Genomic DNA, 24,309 nt, shown 5'->3' on the forward strand with positions numbered 1-24,309 from the left:
GCATAGTTACCATATGCAGCATGAAGATGGCCCCACTTGCAGAAACTACTAACCCTTACATTCAGGACTGTTAGATGCCTCAAAAGTAGCTGCCACATGCATAAAATAAGAGTCCCTGTATTTCAGTGAGATATTTCTGGCTTTCCCTGTGCAAATAATACCATAAACATGCCATCATGTCTAATAATCGCATCAATTTATACATACAAGCATGCTAAAACTAGTTTCAATGTGTTTTAAAACAAGCACCCTTATTAACGCAAAAATGGCTAAACTCTCATGCTCACATTCTTCTGTTTTTTTTTTTTTTTTTTTTTTTTTTGTAACTTAACTTGAGTCACTAATATGTTTTGAAATACCATCTGTAAGAAATTTCCAGTCTATCCCCCAGTGTGCCCATTCAGATCTGCCTGTGGCTGGATGCACACTGCATCACAAAGCATTAGGCTGATTGGAAATTAATGGAGAAGCTGAAGTCTGCTTTCAAATGCTCTTCAGAAATCCCCAGAGAAAATGTATCCCCCATGTGACTTTATTTTTAACGGTACTAGACTTGCATTTAAGAAAGATCCCAACTAAATTTCAAGCAACATGTATTCTGGTTAATTTTAGGTGGTTTATTAGACATTAATAGCTTGTTTAGATTTGTCAAGTGGTTCTCAAGATTTCTGAGGGATTCTGGTTCTTGGATTTTTTAGCTTACAACCTTTAAAAATAAAAGCTAGACAGGAGTTGTAACCACAATGGTGGTCTTACAAAGATTTGATTTGAGATTGAGGATCTCTTTGAACTTGAGCTCAAGTGAAAGGTAAACATCACTGAAGACAATGAAGTGGTACTAAATAAAGGCAAAACCAAAGGAATTTTGCCAATTTGCCAATAACAGTTCTTTAATTCAAAGTTCTTACCAGCAAGATATATTCAGAAAATATTACCTTTTGCACAACTTTTTCAAACTTGATTCTGGGAACTACACTTTCTATATGGGAGAGAAAAAATACTTTCATCTCAGTACTTTGCCAAAACTACAACCTCTACAACCTCATATTTCAAACAGAGAAGGTTTACAAAAAGCTATTCAAGAAGCCAGCAAATGTTTTCTAGGGTGCATTCAGAAAATTAGCTTCTACCTCATGGTACTGCTTCTTGTTTGTGCCATCAAAGGTCATTATGCCCAAACCAGCTCTTCAGCTGCATTTCTGATAGCCCCAAGAAGAACTACATGTCTTAAGACACCGCCTTTTACAGTAGTGTCTCATCCATCACCATTCAAGTTCATTCCAGATTAAGAAAACAAATAGTGGAGTGGATAAAATCAGAGGAATAATTTTCAATAAATAATGTATAAGAGTAAACTCAGCATTTTCTATTTGCACAGAACAGTTTGCCATATCCTTGAAGCTATTTGTTATTCAGATAATGATATGTAAATACAGAAAGTTATCTCTGACTATTAAAAAATTACTGCAAGTATTTAATATTAAAAATTCAAGGTACTTTTGTTTAATTTTGACTATCCCAATCCCTCAGCTGGTGCTCTTGGTGCTGGACAGAGGCTGAGTATCACTGTTATCTAGAAATGTAGGGCAATAAAAAAGAGTTTTCAAGGTAACTGCTGCATAGCTCTTCACAGATTTCATTACAGGTTTGCTGTCACATTGCAGGGTGGTGGTAAGGAGGAGGATAGAGGAATGCAATCATTTTCCGCTATTACTTCAGCTAACAATGTTTTTTATGGTCTCAGGAGGACATACAACAACGTTTGGCAAACAATCTTTTCTTTAATGGGCTCCAGTGTCTTTCACAGAAGACCAGCTTTAATCTCTGGTCAAATCCAGTTATGCAGCAGAATGTTTCTTCCTACCTATGTACAAATACAGGATGGTTGCAGGAGTAAACCACCAAATAGGAGGTCAGACTTAAACTGCAGAAACCCATCCCTTCGCTGTCTGCTGCAAAAGTAATGAGAAGCACTTAATGCTGCCCCATCCCAGCAGCTGTGAGGCGGGTCGTGGCTCCAGTAATCCCAGCGCTCTCTGTGCCGAGGTGATGCAGAAGCCTATTTGCCTAAAAAGCAATGGCTTTGAAATGTTTCAGCTGTGGTCACGGGGTTTTTCCTCTTGCCTTTAATGGATCAGTTTCTGTCAGAGTGAAAACAGACCAAGTTTATGGTATGTGGGAAGAATTATCGTTCTAACACAGCAGTGTTCCAAGAACAAATGCATAAAGAACATTGATTTAGCACTGAAAATGGGAGTATTAAATCCATGATGTTTAGATGCTTTATATGAGATCAAGCAGAGAACCTGGCAGTAGGAGCAGCCTGTTTATGAAAAGGCATGTCTCAGAGTCAAGCAGAGAGGACAAATGAAGGTGCATGTGCTGCAGGGATTTCCCTCGATTTTCCAGGGGCAGGAAACAGCCCAACGAAGCCTCTTTAATGACAGACGATGGAGCACATCTGAAGATCTCAGTGGACTTTGGGTCAGGACCCTGCAGAATAAACCACTGGGCAAACACAGCTTTGTGAAAAACTTCAGGGCAGTCAGATCCCAAAGTGCTGATGGGGCATTTACATCTTTCTCAGTGATACTCGCAGGATGGTTCCTTGTGTGCTATAACTACTTCGCAAAATTCAAACAGAACAGTTAAGCATGTCTTAACTTCACTAGGGTTACTCATACACTTAAAACTAAGAACATATTTAAGTGCTTCATTGGACTGGAGCCTAATTGCACTTTTACAGCTTTTGTTTAAATTAGAGGCTAGCTAGAGGTGAACAGCACAGTATTGAACAATTTCACGCATTTAGAAGTTAAATGTTAACAACAGTTTCTTACCTTCTAATTATTTCAGGCACTTCAGAAAACTTGAATTTTAATTTAATTTTAGTTACATTTAGAAATAAAAACATTTCTTTAAAAACACAGCAACATTTTCTGTCTAGCATGAAGTAACATCTAGGGCAAACACTTTATAGCATTAAAACAGTTCAACATATAGGGAATTTTTATATTTATGAGCTCTTATCCTGATTCAGAAAAAAAAAACAGGCCAGCATGTGCTTTTATTTCCACTCAGAATGACAGAAATTAGACACATGTCCTCGACCAGTCAAGGTAATTGGGTGTGATCTTGAATTTGAGCAGGCCAGGATCATACAATAGCATCTTCTTGATTCCAAGAAGCTATGGGCTTTGTAGCATGTCAGTATTGTCCTGGTTTGGTTTCAGCTGGGATAGAGTTCATTTTCCTCCTAGCACAGTGCTGGGTTTTAGATTTAGGATGAGAATAATGCTGATAGCACACTGATGTTTTGTCTCACCCCATCCTAGTATGCATGTGTGTAGGGGGGAGCGAATGGTTGGGTGGTGCTCAGCTGCCTGCTGCCCACCACAAGTATTCACACACTGCCCCTGCCCAAATCAGTCTGCTTAGAACAGATTTCCTTTTTTACTCTGTGCTGTCTGGTGGTTTTTCCTGCTTCTTATAGGCCAATAGATATTTTAAAGTCACACCCTCAGCATTTGAGGATTTAAATTAGTCTGCCATCAGAAAGAAACCTAGAACTAAGTGCTCTGCAGTGGAAGAACAGATCATTTCCATTAACCACCTGCCCAGCAGACTGAAGCTGTATTCACAACCATGCCCTTCTTCATCCCTTATCTATAGACAGACATATTCCACTTGTTTCATCCAGACTATTTGCTCAAGCCTATTCGTAGAGAAACTTTCCCCCCACGACTCGCAGATTCCCTGATCTGTCAGGCAATGGAGCCGAGTGCTCCTCTCCGAGCAAACAGAACACAAATTCCCCGCCTCTTGGGTACACTTGGGTTAATAACACCAAGGCAATAAGCCACTGAACTAGCTGTAGGTCATGTATTTATTTCCAGGCAGTGAAGAAAATACAGGAGCAAAGCTTCAATGTCATTTTTATCTTGAGTTTAATGTAAACTGCACCATGACCCTCTGGGAGAACTGCGTCCTAATGAAACATCCATGGAGGAGATGAAAGCTTACTCCGGTTGCTGAATGAGACAACTGTTCACTTTGTGGATAGAAATAGCTAAAATTTATGCCTTTCCTTTGGAATTTTAGGGGTACAGTCTAACTTAGCAACAGCACCCAAGGGTATTTTAGTGTATTGTTTTAATTACTATTGCTGCTATTAATATTATTTTACCATTAGTCAAGTCTGAACTACCATCTCTGCCAGGAAGGTATGTTTCATACTACCCTAGAGGCTAGCTCAGTGCTAGGTCATTTTGAAGACAAAATACATAAATGCAGACTAACAAAAGTCTGGAAGCATAGAATAAATAATATACTCATCCCTTGGAGCAAAGAAGCAAATAAACTAATTAAGAAACTAGTTGACAATCCAGAGGCATCTCACACAGGTAAAATGCAGCTCCACGGGGTTTCATTGCTAGGAGCTGAGAGACAGAGCTTTCTGCATAAGCAATACACAATTAGATGAAATCTCCTGTAATTTAAAGTTGTCTAATGCCTCATCAATAAATCCCACCACACGCACTCACTAAAAATTGTGGGAGCACTGCTTAGACCGAGGGAATCTGGATTTTGCTTGCTGGCTGCATGGCAATTGTTCTCATTTTCTCTGTTTAATCCAGACATATTAGGAGAGAGATGTCTTTCTGCATGGTAGCCAGCTCTGCTGTTCTCCATCGAATGGCTTCTTGTTATTGCTTAAGTGATCCCTACATGATGTATTGACTATATTATAATTCTCTGCAGAAAACAGAGAATAATGTTGCCTCCTCTTCTCTCACTACCCTTAACCTTCTGCTGAGCAAGGGCTTCCCAGCTTTCTTTCTGGGGAGGGGAGATAAACACTGATTTGCAGCATATTCCAAATGTTATTTTCAAGTATTTAATAATGTATATACCAAAGTTTGTCACAGTAAGACACAGAAGAGTCTTACCTTTAGAGATCGCAGCCCATACCAACTTTCTTCACAAAGAGGAACTTTGACTCCAATACTCATTAATTACAAACTTGGGCTACTCATCTTTCTAAGACAGAGCATTTACTTGCACACTAAATAAAAAACGCGATATACTAGGCACACAGGGAATGCTCTTCTTGTCCCCAGTAACCCTGCCTTTACCATACTTCAGCTTGTTATGGTATCATTACAAGCTTTGTGTGAAAAATAAAATTTCCCAGTTGAGTTTCCCCAGTGCTCACAAGGCTATTCTTCCCAACGCACAAAATTGTCAAGAACCATAGATATCAGGAATCTGATTTTACACCACATTTCACACACTGATCTCCTTCTCTTATACACTTACACAGAGAGTGGGTTTTCTGAACATTAGTAACCTACACTGCAAACTGCCTGCTCTACAAGGGTCATTTATATACTCCTAGGCAGCCAGAAAACAGAGATGACCAAGATCAGCCTGGTGCTGGCTTTACAAAAGGGGCATCGAGGCACAGGCTTGGTGCTCCTGCTCCTCAGGGCTTGCACTTCAGAAGTGTCCAGGAGGGGACTTTGAACTGTTGCAGGATTTCTTGTAGCCAAAAGGATGCAGGTCAGAATGGCACATTTCCAGCTGAGCAATTGTTTCTTACTGTGACAGCCATTTGGTTTGGTACAAGTTGAGGGAAACGTGCACAGACTGCATGGGAAGCACCTATTAGACCTCCACCTGGCAAGGTGACCTGGTTTGACTCTGGTTTGTTTTTGAGACCATAGCATAAAGTTTAGAGGTAATACAACAGAAGACAAGATTTTTTTATTTATTTTATTTATTTTTTTTTTTCCCAGAAAGCTAGAGAAACAGAGAATAGAGCCCCCATACTTCAACATCATAAAGCACCTCAAGCGGAAGGTGCTGTTTCAGAGAAACAAAACCTTGGAAAGCACCTAGATCAGGCGAACCAAGACAGGGAGCTTACATTTTCTACACTGCAATAGTCCACTACTTTTGGCAAAGGCTAGTTTTAAGAGTCTCTCATTTTTATTAGCACTAAATTCACTCAAAACAAGAGACATGGGCAAAACAAGAAGTGACACTATTAAAATGAAACACAGCATCAACTCGGAGTCCACAGTTCCATTTTATTTCAGATGAAGAGTAAATTGTCTAACATTTTGACCTATTCATGTTTTTATTGCAAAGACACAAACAACAGCTAAAAAAACCTTATGTTATTTGACCTGAAACCTTGACTTTTTTATACTGTAAAACCCATCCAACTAAAAGAAGTACCAAAATTAGGTAATTTTTAATGTTACATCAGGAAGGCAGTTGGAGATAATACATACTTCTTATTGTCAGCTGAACTAAATTTGCACATTTTAAGCTAGGAAAGGGGAACAACTTCACCTAAAGACATGGGAAGAACTTCTTCAAAGCTGTAAGAAGAATACCAGGTATAGTGTAACAGAGATGCAGGTACGATGACATAAAAGGAAAAAATAATAATAATACAGCCTTGAATTCATTGCTTGGCTTGTTCTGTTACCTCTTTTTATCCTGTAATGTAATACCAGGGAATGTAACACAACATGACAGTTCAGAAATTTACAGGAATATCCTTTTCTCCCTGACACTGATAGCGTGCAGCCAACAGCCACAGACTCAGGGGAGGGAAATGAAAAACTCTACACTGCCAACCCACAACTACAGACAGATGGCTGCAAGTCACTGCTGGACCTCAGTAGTGCTTCTGCATCACAGATGCATACACGATTTGAGGACAGCACCCCCACAATTACTCTTCTTAAGGGGAAAATACTCCTGCTATGAAAATACTGTCACTCTCAAGTTCAGAAAATTAGTACACTCTCAAACTGTACTTAAGGCACCTGTAAGGGTGCGGGTCACATGAGACACATTTAGTTTATGTTCTATAAGAAACACTGAGGATACAAAGCATATTCTTGGTCATCCTTTCTGTTCCTCCCAGCTAAAAAGCATGCTGCCTCCAGCCTTATGCTGGATGGGGACGTTGTCAGCTTGCCCATGCTGGAAGGTCATTCTTCAATATGTGTTACTAATACAGAAATTTCCTCTGTTTCTTCATTCCTTGGAGTTGTTAACATTTTGTACTGGATTTAATAGAAACTCCATTTAAACTGACTGTCCTAGGTTCCTGAGGGAGAGACCTTCAGAGGACATTACATACTACACATCTACAGCAATGCTTCCATGTCTTCACCTCCTCTATTGAATATAAAGACAGTCTAGTTGACCACTTTAAATTATATGACTAATTTCTAGTCAATGTTATGCAACCCACCTTAGGTAAGCTATTCATGTATTCAAAAGTACTTTCTGGTGCAGACAAATTGCAGGGAATGGCTTCCAGTTTTACTGCATTTAAACACCACATTGCAATCAGTTATTTTTCATGCTCCCTAGTTAATCAAATTCAGCCTCCACTAAATCTTCATTTATTAATGCTGACAGTCATGCAGAACTCGTCTTCAACAATTAATATACACAAAGACACTGCAAAAATGTAACAAGAGGAAAATTACTGCATTTGAATGTAAGATGAATTTTTGGAAAAGGTTTTCATTTTTACGATTCTGTTTAATTTAGACCTGCTAGTCCTCCTTTCATTATCCAATGGAATAGTGTTAATAATCAAGATCTATGTTGCACGCCTTGTGGTATAATTAAAGTCACTACTTAATTGGAAAGCCCAGCTAGTACTAAACAAAAAGGAATCAATAATGTATCTGATGGGAAACGCCAGAGAAAAATTCTACTGAATATCAGAAATAACTGTGAGATATTGCCATGTGTCCAGAGCCGCTACCATGGACACAGAACGGAGCCCAGCTCTGCTTAGGAGCCATGCCCTGCTGAAAACTCTGGTATCCCTGGGGGGTTACCACCCTTGTGAACAGCAGAGCAGAAAGCCGAGCATTGCCATAGTGCAGCCTGGGCACTCTTGTGGTCCTACTGCATGGTCATACCCTACTGCAAAAGGCAGTACAAGATCAAGCAAAGGCAGACAGAACCATCCCAATGATCATCTCGCATCAAACACTGGTTGGGAAGTTGCTCGATGATTTATTTTGTTATTATAACTACAGGCCTGTCAGTTTGACCTCAGTGCCAGGAAAGCTCATGGAGCAGATCCTCCTGAGAGTCATCATGCAGCACTTGAAGGGGAAGCAGGCGATCAGGCCCAGTCAGCATGGCTTTATGAAAGGCAGGTCATGCCTGACGAACCTGATCTCCTTCTATGACAGAGTGACGCGCTGGGTGGATGAGGGAAAGGCTGTGGATGTGGTCTACCTTGACTTCAGCAAGGCTTTTGACACCGTCTCCCACAGCATTCTCCTCAAGAAACTGGCTGCTCTTGGCTTGGACTGGCGCACGCTTCGTTGGGTTAGAAACTGGCTGGATAGCCGGGCCCAAAGAGTCGTGGTGAATGGAGCCAAGTCCAGTTGGAGGCCAATCACTAGTGGCGTCCCCCAGGGCTCGGTGCTGGGGCCGGTCCTCTTTAATATCTTCATCGATGATCTGGACGAGGGCATCGAGTGCACCCTCAGTAAGTTCGCAGATGACACCAAGTTAGGTGCGTGTGTCGATCTGCTTGAGGGTAGGAAAGCTCTGCAGGAGGATCTGGATAGGCTGGACCGATGGGCTGAGGTCAACTGCATGAAGTTTAACAAGGCCAAGTGCCGGGTCCTGCACCTGGGGCGCAATAACCCCAAGCAGAGCTACAGGCTGGGAGAGGAATGGTTGGAAAGCTGCCAGGCAGAGAAGGACCTGGGAGTGATGGTGGACAGTCGGCTGAATATGAGCCAGCAGTGTGCTCAGGTGGCCAAGAAGGCCAACGGCATCCTGGCTTGTATTAGGAACAGCGTGACCAGCAGGGCTAGGGAGGTGATCGTCCCCCTGTACTCAGCTCTGGTGAGGCCGCACCTCGAGTACTGTGTTCAGTTTTGGGCCCCTCGCTACAAGAAGGACATCGAGGTGCTTGAGCGGGTGCAGAGAAGGGCGACGAAGCTGGTGAGGGGCCTGGAGAACAAGTCCTACGAGGAGCGGCTGAGGGAGCTGGGCTTGTTCAGCCTGGAGAAGAGGAGGCTCAGGGGTGACCTTATTGCTCTTTACAGATACCTTAAAGGAGGCTGTAGAGAGGTGGGGGTTGGCCTGTTCTCCCACGTGCATGGTGACAGGACGAGGGGGAATGGGCTTAAGTTGAGCCAGGGGAGTTTTAGGTTAGATGTTAGGAAGAACTTCTTTACAGAAAGGGTTGTGAGGCATTGGAACAGGCTGCCCAGGGAAGTGGTGGAGTCACCATCCCTGGAAGTCTTCAAAAGACGCTTAGATGTACAGCTTAGGGATATGGTTTAGTGGAGGGCTGTTAGCGTTAGGTTGGAGGTTGGACTCGATGACCTTGAGGTCTCTTCCAACCTAGAAAATTCTGTGATTCTGTGATTCTGTGATTATTGGAAAATGTGGTCATAGCGTTAGTCTCTTCCTCAGACAGTCTTCTTGTTGGATAAATTCAATAGCTAATTGAATATTCAAAGACCTAATGGTAACTTGAGGTGCTAGAGACTAAGTTTTAAGTCCACATTCCAATTAATGTATCATTATATTAATGTTCCAACAGAGGTTGGGAGAAGACTTACAGTACTTTTATAAATAGAGTCAAATCACGACTATGGGTCTCAGTGAGGGCTATATAGGCAGAGTACAATTGCAGGGCACTGAGTGTAAAGCGCAGGGTCTGGCTGGTAGTATCTGTGGTTTGCAGGGAGTTTCCTTTCCCAGCCAAAGGAGCAAGTGATTTTCCCCTTCCTTTGTGGGCTTGCACAGTTCCAGCCTCCACCCTTTGCAGCCAAGTAGGAAACGTCTCAAAATGCAGCGATAAGCCTTTGGCATAGAGAGGGATACACAAATAAGCACAACTGGCCCAGAGGCAGCAGTATGAGCAAATTTAGGTTGTCAGCTGATATCCCAAATGAGCTGAGTCAGAACTACAGCACTGAATGCTGTGCCATAGCTGGTCAGAGCCCAGCTCTTTGCAGAGAAAGCAGCACCGTGATTTACTCGGCGCTCACCAGTCCCTGCTGCTCTTGGGCATGACAGAAAGCCCAAAAGTCAGCTTCACCTGGAACACCTCTCCTGGGAGCTGCAGTGCCCGCTGTGCACGCAGGGCAGCGTGTGTGCAAGGGTGCCTGGGCTCTTTGCAGGGACTCAGCCCGAGGAAAATGTCCAACCCGTGCAACTTGGCAGGGCTGGCTGAGGTCCGTATAAAGTCCCAGAGCACACGTACACACATGTTCTCTTGGTCTGTTCAAAACACACATCTGGACATTGATTTGGGACCTAATTAAAACACTTCTATTAGTTTCATCTCTTATACAATTTCCGTCCAGTAAATGAGCCCAAGCTGCTGCCCAGAGATAATTCTGGCCACTCCATTTTCAATCTCTGTTTTTCCCTTTCCCTGCTTAAACTTCATAATTGCAAGAAGAATGGGTAAAATGGACTTTTTGAATTTTAAGAGGGTTTTGTTAGATATATTAGCAATGGGTGCCAAAAAAATAACCCAACATTGAAAAGTTTCCCATTAAAAAAGAAGCCTCACTTAAATTAAAACATGCTTCTGCCTACACCGTGATTGTGAAACACCAAGCTGAAAAAAGGAAATGTTTACCTTCAACTAATGTTTAATTTCACTTCAACCTGATATTAATCTGAAAGAGTTGGTAGAGAATATTGATAGAAAAGTCATTAGTTTAAAACCAAATTTTTCATGGGAACCTAAATGTGTAATTGGTCCAAACAATTTTGTAAAATAATCATTTTACACAAGATGTTCAGCCTGATACAGAATATTTGTAGGGTTTTTGCAGGTTTTGTGTTTTCGGTTGCCATTTTCTGCTAAGCAGAAATTCTGGTTCCTGAACAGCTATGGATCTGTTCCAATTCAAATTTTTCTTGCAAAGGGGCCCATTACATCTCGCTCTGGTTAATCTGGGAAGAGTCCTAAAGGTCTGTTTTAATTTGGAGATTCTTCTGTTGTTTCTCTAAGCAGTGCAAAGAACAGTGCAAAAGTCCCCAGAGGATTTGAAAAGTGGGTCACGAGGCAGAGAAAGCTGCAGAGGTGGAGAAAATCAAACAGCACAGGTCTAGCACTCTCCAATCCACTGATCCAGAAGCTGATGCTCTTTGAAAGCCATCTGCCTCCCTGCCCTGCTCCTGCAGGGCCATCTGACATAGATGGGCAGAGGAGCTGCCCGCTCCAGCAGCCTCGAGCAGGGGCCATAGCACCAGACCACTGCTCCTGCCCTCGTGACAGAAAGCTTGCAAATGCATGTGTGATTTGGCTCGAGAGCTGCTGATGGATGCCTCAAAAATCACAGTGAGCCCACAGACCTCTACGAGCCTGAAGAAAGGGTCAAAATTTACAGGAACTTCCCTGTACCCTCCAAAGGCTTGAGCTCCCCAGCCACTGAAGGGCAATCTCGTACAGAAAGGCTGTTTTCTAGTGACTGGCCTTGGACGAGCTACTGTTATTAAACCCTTGAATGAACAAATCAGATGTCTATTTACTAAGTCTGCCCCCTTGATAGCACTATTTGATCAATTCCAGAATCCTTTCTGATAGGTAATTAAAAAAGCTTTTCCTTAGTTATAGTGTGGAGTGAACCATTAATTACACTTCAGAGCACCAGAGATGCAATCCCTTTGCTATTGTGAAATGTCTATAGCAAGCTACAGAAATGCTCGCCTCTATACAAGAGCTGAATAAATGAAAGTAATTTCCTCAAGACCTGGATTCCTCTGCTTTTTATGGCTAAAGACTTGAGTTGCCTCAGCATTAATAAGTTTGTTCTTTAGGGCTGAATTTTCTCAGTACAAACATCCATGACCATAACACAAAGAAATATTTTCTTTGGCTGATACAGCCAGCAGACTGAATCCATATATTGGTCTTATTATCAGCACTGAACAGCCACAATGCACTTGGCATCAAGTTGCACAGAAAAGATCAGCTAAATTAAAGATCCTCACCAAGTGGCGACAATTTCTTGTAAAAGCCAATTTAGCCGTTATGGAAGCTCCAGGATCATATTAACTTTTCTCAGAAGTATGCATAATGCATCACAGCAAGTGGTTTTGACAAGTGCATGTGTGCGTATGTGTGGATGTGGCCTGCATGCAGACAACCCCCAGAAGTTATTTAAATTGCAAAGTCAAGTGTTAGAAAGTTAGAGAATGCCAGATTTACAGGTGTTCAACCTGCTTAATTCAACCTCTTGCAATCCAGCCCATGCACCAAAAAGAGCAGGGGAATTGATGTTAACGTGAGAGAAGATGGTTACATCTGAAACATCTGGTTATCTGACACTTCCCAGTTTTCCAGGGTGCCACATTGCAAAGTAAAGAGTGTTGGAAATTTTGGGGGCCTTTCCCCTGAACTTTGAATGAAATCCTGTAGGGTTTTATAGGCAAAAGTATGGCTGCAGCTATTCCTGGAACCTGTTGCACCAAATCAGCATGCCCCAGCTAACTCTACTCTATCTTTTTGCTCTCAGTACTCCTAACAAATTAAGTCATTTGAAGTCAGACAACTAAGCAGGGATTTAGGTGTCTGACTCTGAGCAATTCTACTGCCAAGTGTGAGATGTCTGTCAATTTTGGCTGTGTTGCTCCAGACCTGTCTTTGACTATTCAAACACTGTCCCTTTGACATTATGGTAAGAAGAACATGCATGCAGCCTAGCACATTTCACAGCATGTCCATGGAAGAATTCGAGGCCGTTCTGCATCTAATACACATCAGTAGAGTCAACTGATACAGACAGATGTGCTTATGCTTCCCTATGCATATACAGAAGGGCCACTGGACAATACTAACTTCATCTGTACTTATTACTCAGGTTCATGTCATCACAACCCTCATTCTAAATATGGACGAACATAAATGGAATTGAATGCAATGACATTTGACCATTAAATAACCCAGAGAATCACAGAGCGAGCCCTAGCTTAGCCATGTGTTTCCAGGGGAAAAACAACCTGCTCCTTACAAGAGAGGCTTCTCTTCCGCCTCACAGAGGAAATAGGGTATGTTAGTGAGGGCTAGAAAGTCCTGCTGATACATCACTGCTGAGAACAGAGATCAGGATGTTAAACACACTGAACTATTCACAACGTATTTTCCATGGTGGTATAGCCCTTGAAAAAATTTAGCAGATGGGGAGGAAAAATGGGGCTGCAGCAGGGAAATGCAGAGACCTTTACTACTTTCCTTGTCCCCTACCTTCTTTTGACATTTCCTTAACTTGAGAATTTTTTTTCAAGCTTGGTATGTGCCTATATGGCACAGGATGAAAATAATCCCATCACAAGCATTATGAGTTTCCTTGTAACAAAAATAATCCTGCAAAAGTCTTTTTTATAGAAGTACTTATGAAATCTACCTTAATGCCAAAAGACTTTACCCCGGAATTTGTATAGTTAATAAAAGTACTAACTAGACCACTATTTTACAGATATTTTCATGTATTTTAACATACAAACAAGATATTGACCCCTTTTCTCTGAGCAAATGAAACAGAATCTCAGGTCACTCCAATACTACAATTATTAGCGGAACATTTGTACATATTCTTCCATCAAGCATAACAAATCCTGAGTATTCTGCTCCACGTTGAACTCAAACACATTTCATTCCTGCTACTTGGCCCCTGCATCTTCCCAGAGCACTCAGCTGCACAGTACTCAGCTGCTTCAAGGCAAAAAGTCACTTTTAAGAATTAAAAAAATATGCTAAGATCATCAGCACAACTTTAAAATCAGCACATTGGATTTTAGTGAAATCCAACGTAAGATGAAAAATACTGTTCAAGGTCACATCGAATAAACTCAAGAGGTGTTGGGAGGCTTTGCATTGTTTTATAAAACAAAATTGCAACAGCTCTATATTACACGTCTCTTGAAACTAAACATAGCTTGAAATATCAACTCACAGTATGTTTTTGAACTGTTTTCCCCAGGGTTGTCTGCATTCTGTAGAGAGACAGGGCAAGCATTCAAACTGTGGGAGGTGCAATATTGGAGAAGAAAAAGCTGAGACATTTATTACACCATGTTAGGATCAAACTATAATTTTGTAATTATCGTGTGAATTGTAATCGCAAGCAAGCTATTTACTGTCATTGCTCTGATTTGGCACACAAACACAACATGCACAAAATCTGCTGTTGTCCCCTGCACTGACTGAGCGATTCCTATCTTGAAGAAAAGGCTCTGAGCTCCAAGCATTATCTGCACTGGCAGCAGGTAGGAAGGCAGAGCACGATGTGAGTGCATGGGAAAAGCATCCTGAGAGCATCCTGACTCCCCACCCAGGCTTGCAATTTTACTGCAGTGGAAGGACACGGAGGTGATTCCAATTTAGGAGCCTTCTTGGTCACGCTGCCTGACTGTGCACCTCTTTAGTGCAACATTATTATTATTATTTTTAATTTGCTGTGTGGGGATGAAAATACCTCCTGAAAAGCAATTATACTGCTGTGTGTTTACTGAAGATATGCTAGAGGATGGGAGAAAATGCTTATTCTACCAGAAGATTATACTGGACAAAGATGGTTCAAAAATAAACAAAGAGTTCAAAGACAAAATGAACCAAAAGATAATATTTCTGATCAAATTTCTTCTAAAAGAAGACTAAGCCTAGTATATTACAAGTCCCGTATTTGTATAGAAAAATCATGTTTACTTTCATAAATCATGTCTAAGCAATCCAGATGATTTTTTTTTCTGGTTTTCTCACAGACTGGCCATGGACTTCATGCATTGTTGGGCATTAATTCCACCCTGCTTCTCAACTTAAAAATGAAAAAGTCCTTCCTTTTTAAAAATGGAATATAGAGGGAATAATATAAATATAAATGACAAGCAGACTGAGAAGGGCTGCATACAAAGTCAAAGAAAGAGTGATTTTCCCATAGCTATTTCCTAAAGCTTATCTCAAAGATCTGGTGATTTCGTTGTCTGCAGTACAGAATTAGAGCAGAATATCTAAACCGCGCATAAAGTCAAACTCAGCATTGCCTTGTGGCTACAATGCACACTTATCACCTGTTAAATAAGCATTCAGACATTGTACTACACAGTGAATAAGAAGAGGTTGACTGTTCTGGCCTCTGGCATGCAAATATGTGCCACAAGTAGGGAGTGAAAACTGCCTCTCAACATGAGAGAAAGCTCCCGAGAGAGCCTGGATTTGACTACGTGTGCATCTGTAGGTGTCAGAGACAAAAAAATAAAGATGCTGCTCATGAGAAAGATAGCAGAAATTTCTAATAGAATATGGCAACCGAATGACAGCTGAATCTTCTCTGGTACAAGTGGGTAAAACTCTTCATATAATAAGAGCTTCTGCCTTCCCCAAGCTTTCACTTATTTTTCAAAGGAATTTTAATCGGAAGGGTTTTCTTGTAACTCGTAAGTATCTAGACTCAATTCCAGCACCGAGGTCTCACTAGAACCATCTCAAGAGCATTAAACACCACAGGGAAGGCTGTTCTCCCAGTACCTCAGACAGCTACTCATGCAGCATGGCCTGACAAGATTACCAAAACGAGCATGTCAAACAGCTTCTCTGAATGAATCATCAAAGCTTCCAGGTAGAACTGTGGAAGAGTATAACCTGAAGTGAAATATCACTGCATTGTAAACGCTCTCATCCTTCCCAGAGCTGCTGAACTAGATTCAAGCTTTGCAACCTTTGATTTTCTATTTCCTGGTAGAGCATTCTTATTTCTTATCCACCTGACTGCAGCAGCTAACAACAGGCCAGGTCAAACCTCGCTGAAGTTCACTTGAAAAATTTCACACTGATTTTAAGGGACTTTGAACCAGCTCTGATGTGCAGCTCAAATATTTGCATGATAACCACAGACTACCTTTTTTCCAGGATTATTTCATGGCAGATTTTTACGATACATTGACACAAATGTGACATATAAGCAGTATCTTTTATTTTTCTTTGCCACCTCTTTAATCTAGGTTTTCTTTTGTATAACAAGCATGTGAGTGATTAAGGAGGTATTGGGGAGGTATTGGGGAGGCAAGGACAATCCCCAGACATGGACTGTATATCTCGAAACAAGACACTGAAACTCATGATAAGGAAGCGGCAGACGGACAGAGAAACAAACGTAAGGACTATAAATCTCAAAACTGGACATTGGAATTCATTATAAAGATACAACAAAGGGAAGAATTGGCAACAACCAGCTCTTGCAATTAAGAAACCTGCCAATTCAGCAGATTCCTGACCAAAGGTGAAAAGTACACTGTGAGGAAGACTCGGGGTCTTCCTCCCAAAGACCCCTGCCCACGTCCCAAAGACCCCTGCCCACAATTCTTGGAAGGCTCTACGCAGGCGCAAGGTGCCAAAAGGCTAATTAGCATAAGAAGCGAGGGAAGGCGGGGATAGGTAATGCATATGTATAGGTGCTTGTAGAATATTGATAGATTGATTGTATAAATTCAAGACTGCTTTCCGCTTTAGGTATGCACGATAGGTGGAGAGATCCCCCGTGCATCCAGCGCTGCAATAAAGAATATACCACTTAAAGGAATTTCGGCTTCGATCTTTGAATCATGAGAAAACAAATGCTGAGTCAATACTTCTGAGATTAGATTAATATGTAACATGGCTAATGAAATTTGTGCTTAAGCTGAAATTTTGTTTTGCTGGATTTTGTTTTTGGCAGCTTGAACTGCCTAAAATCCTAATTCAATTGCAATCTACTCACAGAGCACAGCTGTTTTGCTTGGCTAAACTTTTCTCTCCACTTAATAAGATATTTTTTTTTATTTAACTTTCAGTTGTGTCTAGGAGCCCCAGTGGGTTTTTTAAAACTGAAGATTATTATTAGAAATTAATTAAGTATTCTTTTCAATTCTGTCTCCTGAGAGTAACTAGGCATTGCTGCTGATCTCCTCTGCATTAAGACATTACTGATTGTCATTCACAGGATGACAGAGAGAATGTCTCATCTGGAAGATGGGTAACTCCATAAACATAGAAGATTTGAAAGGCATTTTATAGAAAACACAATAAATCAGTACAAATCTTAAACATATAATTCCATTGTCAGACATAACCCAGGCATGTGAATTCTGTAACACTAGAATAAAAGTATACACACATTCCAAAGACAAAAAAATCTAATTGCAGTTACAGAACCCCAATGAATTACACTGCATGTTTCATACAGCGGACTCTAACTAATCAAATCTAAGAACATGAAGTGCAACTAAAGAAAAGGCAGATTTGGTAGGGATTGTTCTAGGGATTGTTTTTAACTGTCTACAAAGTATCTGTTATCACTGCCCCACCTTCCATGGCACCTGACTCCAAGAAGCAGACTAAGGCTGCCAGCTCTGATGGTGGGCTCAGCTGGCTTACCTGGCCTTTTCCAAGTGAACCAAACCCAACGAATATCAATATTCCCAAGTAATTTTTGATCTGAGGCCTTGAACGTGTGTATTAATGCATTACTCAGAGAATTAGCTATGCATTTGATGCAGCACTTCATGCTCAAGATGGCAGTTGGTCTTCTTAATTTTCACTAAACTAGAGTCACTGTCCCTGGGGGGTCTTTAAGAAAAGGTTGGATGTGGTACTTAGGGACATGGTTTAGTGGGTAACGTTGGTGGTTGGGGGACAGCTGGATCAGATGATCTTGGAGGGCTTTTCCAACCCCAGTGGTTCTATGACTAAATGTTGTCAGGCTAACCATGAAGGGATGTAGAGAAAATAATTGTCATCAATGGTCCAGAGAACAACGAACAATCACTTGCTGTAATAATAATGTGGAATTCAACTTACTTTTTTGGTCTGTAGTCAGGGATGGACCTGTCCAGAGATATCCTGTCACTGAGCTGGGCATTGTAGCCATATTCTTCATATTTAGTCTCTGATTCATGGCTATCATCTCTCAGGGTAGCAGCCATTCCTCCTTGGCCCAAGCCTCCTGGACCTTCAACTAATCCCATGGGCTTTGCGAGGCCTAAATGGAAGAAAAAAATTGAATGATAACATGAAGGAAACGGATCTAACCTCTTCTGTGACCTCAGAAATTTTCAGAAAACAAGATCTGAACTCCCATAAAACCCAGATCTGAAACCCTCATGACTCTGTGGAAATTATCCTCAGCTTTTCAAACCAAACCCCATATCAATACGTCTTGCATTATCACTGCATAATTACAAATGAACTAACTATAAAGAAGTAATTATCAGCTTTCACAATTTCCCTTTTTTCCTGCATAATTCCGTGGAAACAGGAATCTTGTTTCCAAACATTTCAAAATGCCTAATTATCCTTGATTTCATCTCATTATATCTGCATTTGAAACATACAAAATCAGAACACATTCATATTAAGAGGTCTTAGGTAACCATTACCAAACTTAGCACTTCCCATATAGGCCCGTTCTATGGGTTAGGCACCCTCCCTGCTGAGTGTGTTCAAATGACAGTTACCACCACTGAGTATTACACAAACTACCTCACTTATGAAGTCCAGCAGAAGTTCACATACTTACGAGAGATGGAAAAGGGATATGGGGAGAAATTGGAATTGCTCCAGATTTTTTCTGTCCTTCAGCTCTATGCCAAGTGGAAAATGTATACTGTGTAAGATACTTGGCTATATAAAGTTTATGGGATCAGAAAGTTTGGACACACTTGAGCTAAAACAATTAACCCGGCAATGCTCAGTGCTAAAACATTAGCCAGTCAACAATTGATCTGATAGGTTTTATTCACTAGTATATTACTGCTCAACTCAAAAATACATTTAAAACAAAATGAAACAGACATTAAAAATGTCCATACGATCACGTTGCCAAGAACATATTCCATGGCAACAGGCATTTAATTTGGTGCTGAATTCTGAAAAATAAGTTCCTCAAATACCCTATGTTTAATGTCAATGCTTTTCTTTCCAAAAGGCTGACTATCAACAAGTCATTATAAGCTAAATAGTTATTTATAATGGTCTTCGGGATACCATACTGAAATGTATAAATATCCTCCAAATCATCTGCAATGCAGAACAAAACAATTAGAGTTTGACCTGCTCACCATTTTCCAAATTAAGAATTTTTCAAAATGAATACATTAATGTTTCAAATAAATAATTAAGCAGGGGAGAGAAGGGCAGAGAAAAGAAAAACTATCAACATTTGCTAGCAACAGACAAACAAGACGGCACAAAGCTGAAAATGGCTCCTCCAAGTCACAATAAGGTCTGTGACAATTTAGCCCCTCACACAGGAATTTATCTTGCATCTCATTGCTAACACTGTCCTCACTTGTTAAAGCCCCATCATCATCCCTGCTTAACCACAGAAGGACAGAACAGAAGAACAGTGGCTCATTAGTGGTTTGAGAATGTAAAGTTAGCATTTTCTACTTTAGATGCTTATGAGAAAAGCATTTCATTTAACGCTAGGGTTAAATGAAATACTAAAAAGAGTCTGCCTTAACATAAAAGGACCAAATACCTGCAGTACTTAGGAAATTTGGTACTGAATTTCAGGCATTCCCTACTAACATACATACATCATACTGCAGTGATCCCAAGCTGGGACATCTTGTATTGGTGCCTTTGATGCCTTCTTTGTGTTTCACATCACCATACACTGAAATGCTCCACTGTCTCAGAGTGAATCATGAGTCTTAGCAGGACAAGAAAGGAGGGAAGAAGGAAAAAAAAGGGAGCCCTACAGAAAAATATCCTTGCCATGGCCAAGCTTTTGAAAAATTCAGACAGCTGTAAGCATTCAAGCCTAGTGAATTGTAGACAAGAAAGGAAAACAAGGAGCTCATGCAGTCATGGTCTCATTACAGGGGTGTGTGGGAGGTGAGCTCCAGGTGTCACTAGCAAGTGAGATCAAGCAGAGAATGATGAGCAGAAACCCCATAGGCTACCCAGGCGTGACAGGAAAGTGGAAAGATGAAGCTTTATAACAGAATCTTGTTACAAGGTTTAGTTTTGCTGGGACACACAAAGAGAGCAGACCAAAGCACCAAGCCACTGGGATTGAGATGCTGATGTTTAGTCACCAATTAAATTCTTCAAAGCTGTAAGTGAAACAAAATGCCAGTAAAAATGAGAGGTACACTCAAGGCAAGGGATTGTCGCATCAGTAGACAGCTCTACTCTTCAGTCAGTCTCAGTGCCAAACTGGGATCTCAGACCACCTTTGATAACTCACCCCCCAGTGTTTGGTAACGCAAAACAGAGCCCTCCCACTGTTTAGTGACTACTCTTCCTCCCAGCCCACGTAGGCTGCCTTCCTCTCCCAACCACATTTTACCCCAATAATGCACAGAGCTAACCCAAAAGAGAAGCAGGAAACTGTATACTGTCACAAAATGAACAAGAAGAATGCAAGATATCAGTTCAGAGGGACTGGGTGGAGTCCCAGCACAGCAACTATGCCAACTCATCACCCTTTTGGTAAAAAAAATAAAATAAAATAAATCACACAGAATTAACAACATAAACCACTAAAACTCAGACATTTTGGATCTAATGCAAAAGATGAAAAAAAAAAAAAGCTAAAAGTTTACAAAGTTTATGATGATTATGTCAGATATCTATATAATTTTAATTAATTGCACTATGCTACTCTTGAAATGAGGGAACTGTCTTGAGGTATTTGCAAAAGCATTTGGAAAATCTTTGCATACTTGGCTCAGCCACGCTCCTCCTCTGTGCAAAAGCAGAGGGGGGTAAGAGTCTTGTGATCCTAGACTGACCTTAGCCCACCTGAAAGCCTGATTTCTCCTTTCTCAGGAAAAACAGAGTTGAGCCAGACCTCTGACCACGAGTGCTAGCTCATGAGTCACAGTTTGCTGTTGAATACGCTGGCAGCAGTTCACTCAGAGACCAATCCAAATCACAGCACTGCATTGAATCACTGCTTACTAGGAGCCACAACTGAGCATGCTGAATCTGGCCAGGACTTATGATACTGGTTGTAATCCTCTGGTGCAGAGTCCTGACTGGCTCTGTTTTAATTATTACAAATATTATGATACCTACAGTTTGCCATTAATGCATAAACACACCAAGAGCTCCTACTCTAAATGATTAATGTTAACTCAATATGATATCTTGAAAAATCAGTATTTTCCCCCTGAAAGTTGAACAGACTTGCTTCATGCATTCCAAACTATTCTTTTTTTATTGCTCACATTTCTCTGTAGAAATGTACCTTATGAATCTTTCTTCCAGTAAAAATGGTTTGAAAATTTCTGAGAACCTCCCATTGTTGCTTTCAGCAATCATCATAAATTAACTAGGGTAACGTTAGTGATCAACCTGTAGCTGGTATTATATTCCTGCATTCTGCAGGGACAGAGAGAAACTAGCACAGGGGAGGCTTACAATTTGGAATTGATATAATCTCGTCTACAACTGGGTTGTGCAAAGGAGGAAGCTGTAAGCAAAAAATGGGTATTGTGATATTTTGAGTATTTAAGGGCTGTGATTCATTTAATAAAACAATTTTCTGCCTGAAGAGCAAAGGAACAGACAGCCATGGTTTGTGCTGAAACATGACTAACTCTTCAAGAGCTGTGTTAGTTACTGATTTCAAATAACAAAACTCCTCTGACCTTACGAAAAGAAACACTTTAAGACATTAAATATTTCTGAAAGTATTTTAGGGAGCTTCATTTTGAGGGAAATTATAATGTTTCTCCCTTTTGCTCCACTTTAGGATGAGAGGCTATTTGGCAATTTGACTAGCTTTAGTGTTTAACATTACTTCCCTTAGAAGAGAAGTGTCTAAGGTTGCCATCCCTGGCCTGACAACTAGTCCTTACTCAAGTAATTAAAGAAATGACACGTCTGAGACTCCAAATCTCTCCTCTCCCAAAAGGAAAACCACAGAAGCCTCATCTTCCTGCATAACGCAGTCTTAGATTTACGACACTAATGGAAAATAGAGATGCTGCATGCCTCTGTTTTACTCGTCTTACATGTGGCATTTAAAGAGGGCTCAGTTGCAAGGAAAAGTCAGCAGTTCCTCCCCAGCCCCCGAAGTGCAAACAGGCCTTATTAAAAGGGAGTCAAATTAGGCACTTCAGAAGCTACAGAATCCAGAAAACTAGATACTTCATTAAGCCTATGTCCTTGAAAGACTGCAACGTGGAAATTTATTTGCTGATCATTTAGAATCATCTGGGCTGGGTTCTGATGTTACATCAAAGCAAATTGAAGATGACTTCATTGAAGTTAACTGACCTGCTTGATGAAAGGGACTCCAAGATGTGGCATGCTTGTTTGACTTCAAGCAATGATTTAATTCCAGTAGTTGAAAACTTCATTCTTTATGCTACCCATTCCTGCAGTTTACAGAACAAAATGTTGCATCTTTAAGGCACAAGGAAGAGGGGAATGAAACTTTCAACACACAGGGAGCATCAAGCAGCTCGCTTGCAAATTGCGAATGAGAGAAATAGCTAGATAGCCTTCCAAACCACACATAATGACAATTACTTCACTCCTAAATCTGATATTCTAGCTCTTCATGCTGCTAATCTGATTTCTTCTAGGAAAAAGTCATCATCTGACTTGCTCTCAGAACACATTGCTGAGTTTTTTTCCCCATTCTATTACCCAAATTTTAGCCTAACTGACCTGCAATTATTATAGCAAAGCACTAACATTGATATGGCAGCAACTAGACAAATTATATTGTGTTGCTCCATTCTGCAAGAAAAGCACTACATTGTCTCCAGAAGTTCTTAGGAACAATGAATACAGCATAATTTATAAATGTGTGTGTGTTAAATGCAGCAATTACAGGCAATGTTATTCAATGCTTGGATGGTCAGCTAGACATGATATGGCTCTCACATACAATAACATCTGCATAGCATTTTTGTTCTCAAAAGGTTGCCTGTTGTTTCAGAAAGTGTCTCCTCGATAGAGTGCTTTACCCTGTGGCTACCTAAGTCAAAATCGTAACACCCTAAACCCCATAAACACATTCACCTGCACTGGTCAGCCTTTTTTGAAGGTAAAATAAATAAATAGAAAGGGGTATCAGCTCAGCAGCATGTTCTCAAAGAAATATCCTAAGAGAGGGGATCAGGAGAAAGGTGATGGGAGGCAGTGTCCATGGGTTTGGTTGAGGCAGAGGCTGCTGGTGGATAAGACCCCTTCCAGCACATCTGCTGGACCTCACCCCTCTCATGCCCCATGGTTTGGGGCCACTGAGCAGAACCATCTCCTCAGAGACCTTCCAGGGGGCAGAACATGGGAAGGAAACCCAGGAGGGCATGGAGGAGCAGAACACTCTACAACCATGCTCCCACAGGCTGCATAGGTCAGTTGCCAAAGACAGGGAGCCAGTAAAGAGCAAGTCATTTGTGCCTTGGGGCTTGTTTTTTTTTTTTTTTTCTGCTCAGTGAAAACCCAGGCAGCCTTCAGGGATGCCCATGGGAGAATTCATTCCCAATGGTCTCACCTACTGGAACAACAGGGAAAAGGATACATTTCTGGAAATACTGCTGCTGGGCAGAGAGACAATTGCTATTGATTTTATATGCTGGGTGTTCAGGTCCTACAATGATAGGGAGCACAAAACCTAAAAAAGACAGATGGGGAAGTGCCTCTGGTTCAATTTCCAGCATATATCTGGGTTTTAACCCAAGCAGATCAGACAGGAAATCTTCTCCATTTTCTTCTTCTTTTAAAGCTTGCTGCAGACTTCCAGATCCTCCTCTTATATTTGACTTGTCTCCCTGTGGCTGTAACTAGCACCCATTTCTCCAGTGTGAATTTCTCTTATTCCTTCCAGCCTGCAAAGCCGTTGAGAGCAGGGTATGTCCACAGTGCTGCTGGTGTTATGGGGCAGCTCTTGTCAGGGTGAAGGATTGACAGCAATCCCACTGCCAGCTGACTCAGCTCTGAAACTATGATGGGCAGAGAGGGGAGAGAGGGAACAACACTAGCAGTGCCCAATGAACTGCTATTTTTAAAGCTGCCTTTTCGTTAAATTTTTAGACCGAGAAGATCTACAGCCAGTACACTGGTATCACTCATACCCAGTTCAATGCCGCAGATGACAATGAGGTCAGAAATAATTAGTGTCTGTCATTCATTTCAAATTTATTGTTCTCACTGCAGAGATTTCTGTATATGACAGAAATTGCTGGGAGAATGGAGAGCAGAATGAACCAGTCTTAGTTTCTTAACTAGATTAATTACTCTGCAGGATGCATAATTTTCTAGGAAGAAAAGAGACCTTC

General features: G+C 41.1%; 1 protein-coding gene across 7 annotated transcripts in view; it reads right to left on the reverse strand.

Annotated features, from left to right (window-relative positions):
- Positions 1–24,309, reverse strand: part of GALNT9 (polypeptide N-acetylgalactosaminyltransferase 9) — a 432,488-nt gene that overhangs the window by 100,331 nt on the left and 307,848 nt on the right. For 6 of the 7 annotated variants that reach the window (XM_084491673.1, XM_084491674.1, XM_084491675.1 and 3 more), the window contains one exon: positions 17,864–18,044. In XM_084491673.1, the coding sequence (XP_084347799.1) occupies positions 17,864–18,044 (181 nt within the window). Of the gene's footprint in view, positions 1–17,863; positions 18,045–19,602; positions 19,762–24,309 lie in introns of those variants that run through there. The other variant, XM_084491676.1, reaches the window with a different exon arrangement.

Source organism: Aythya ferina (genome assembly GCF_964211825.1).
Source record: "Aythya ferina genome assembly, chromosome: 17".
In the NCBI taxonomy this organism is placed as follows: domain Eukaryota; kingdom Metazoa; phylum Chordata; class Aves; order Anseriformes; family Anatidae; genus Aythya; species Aythya ferina.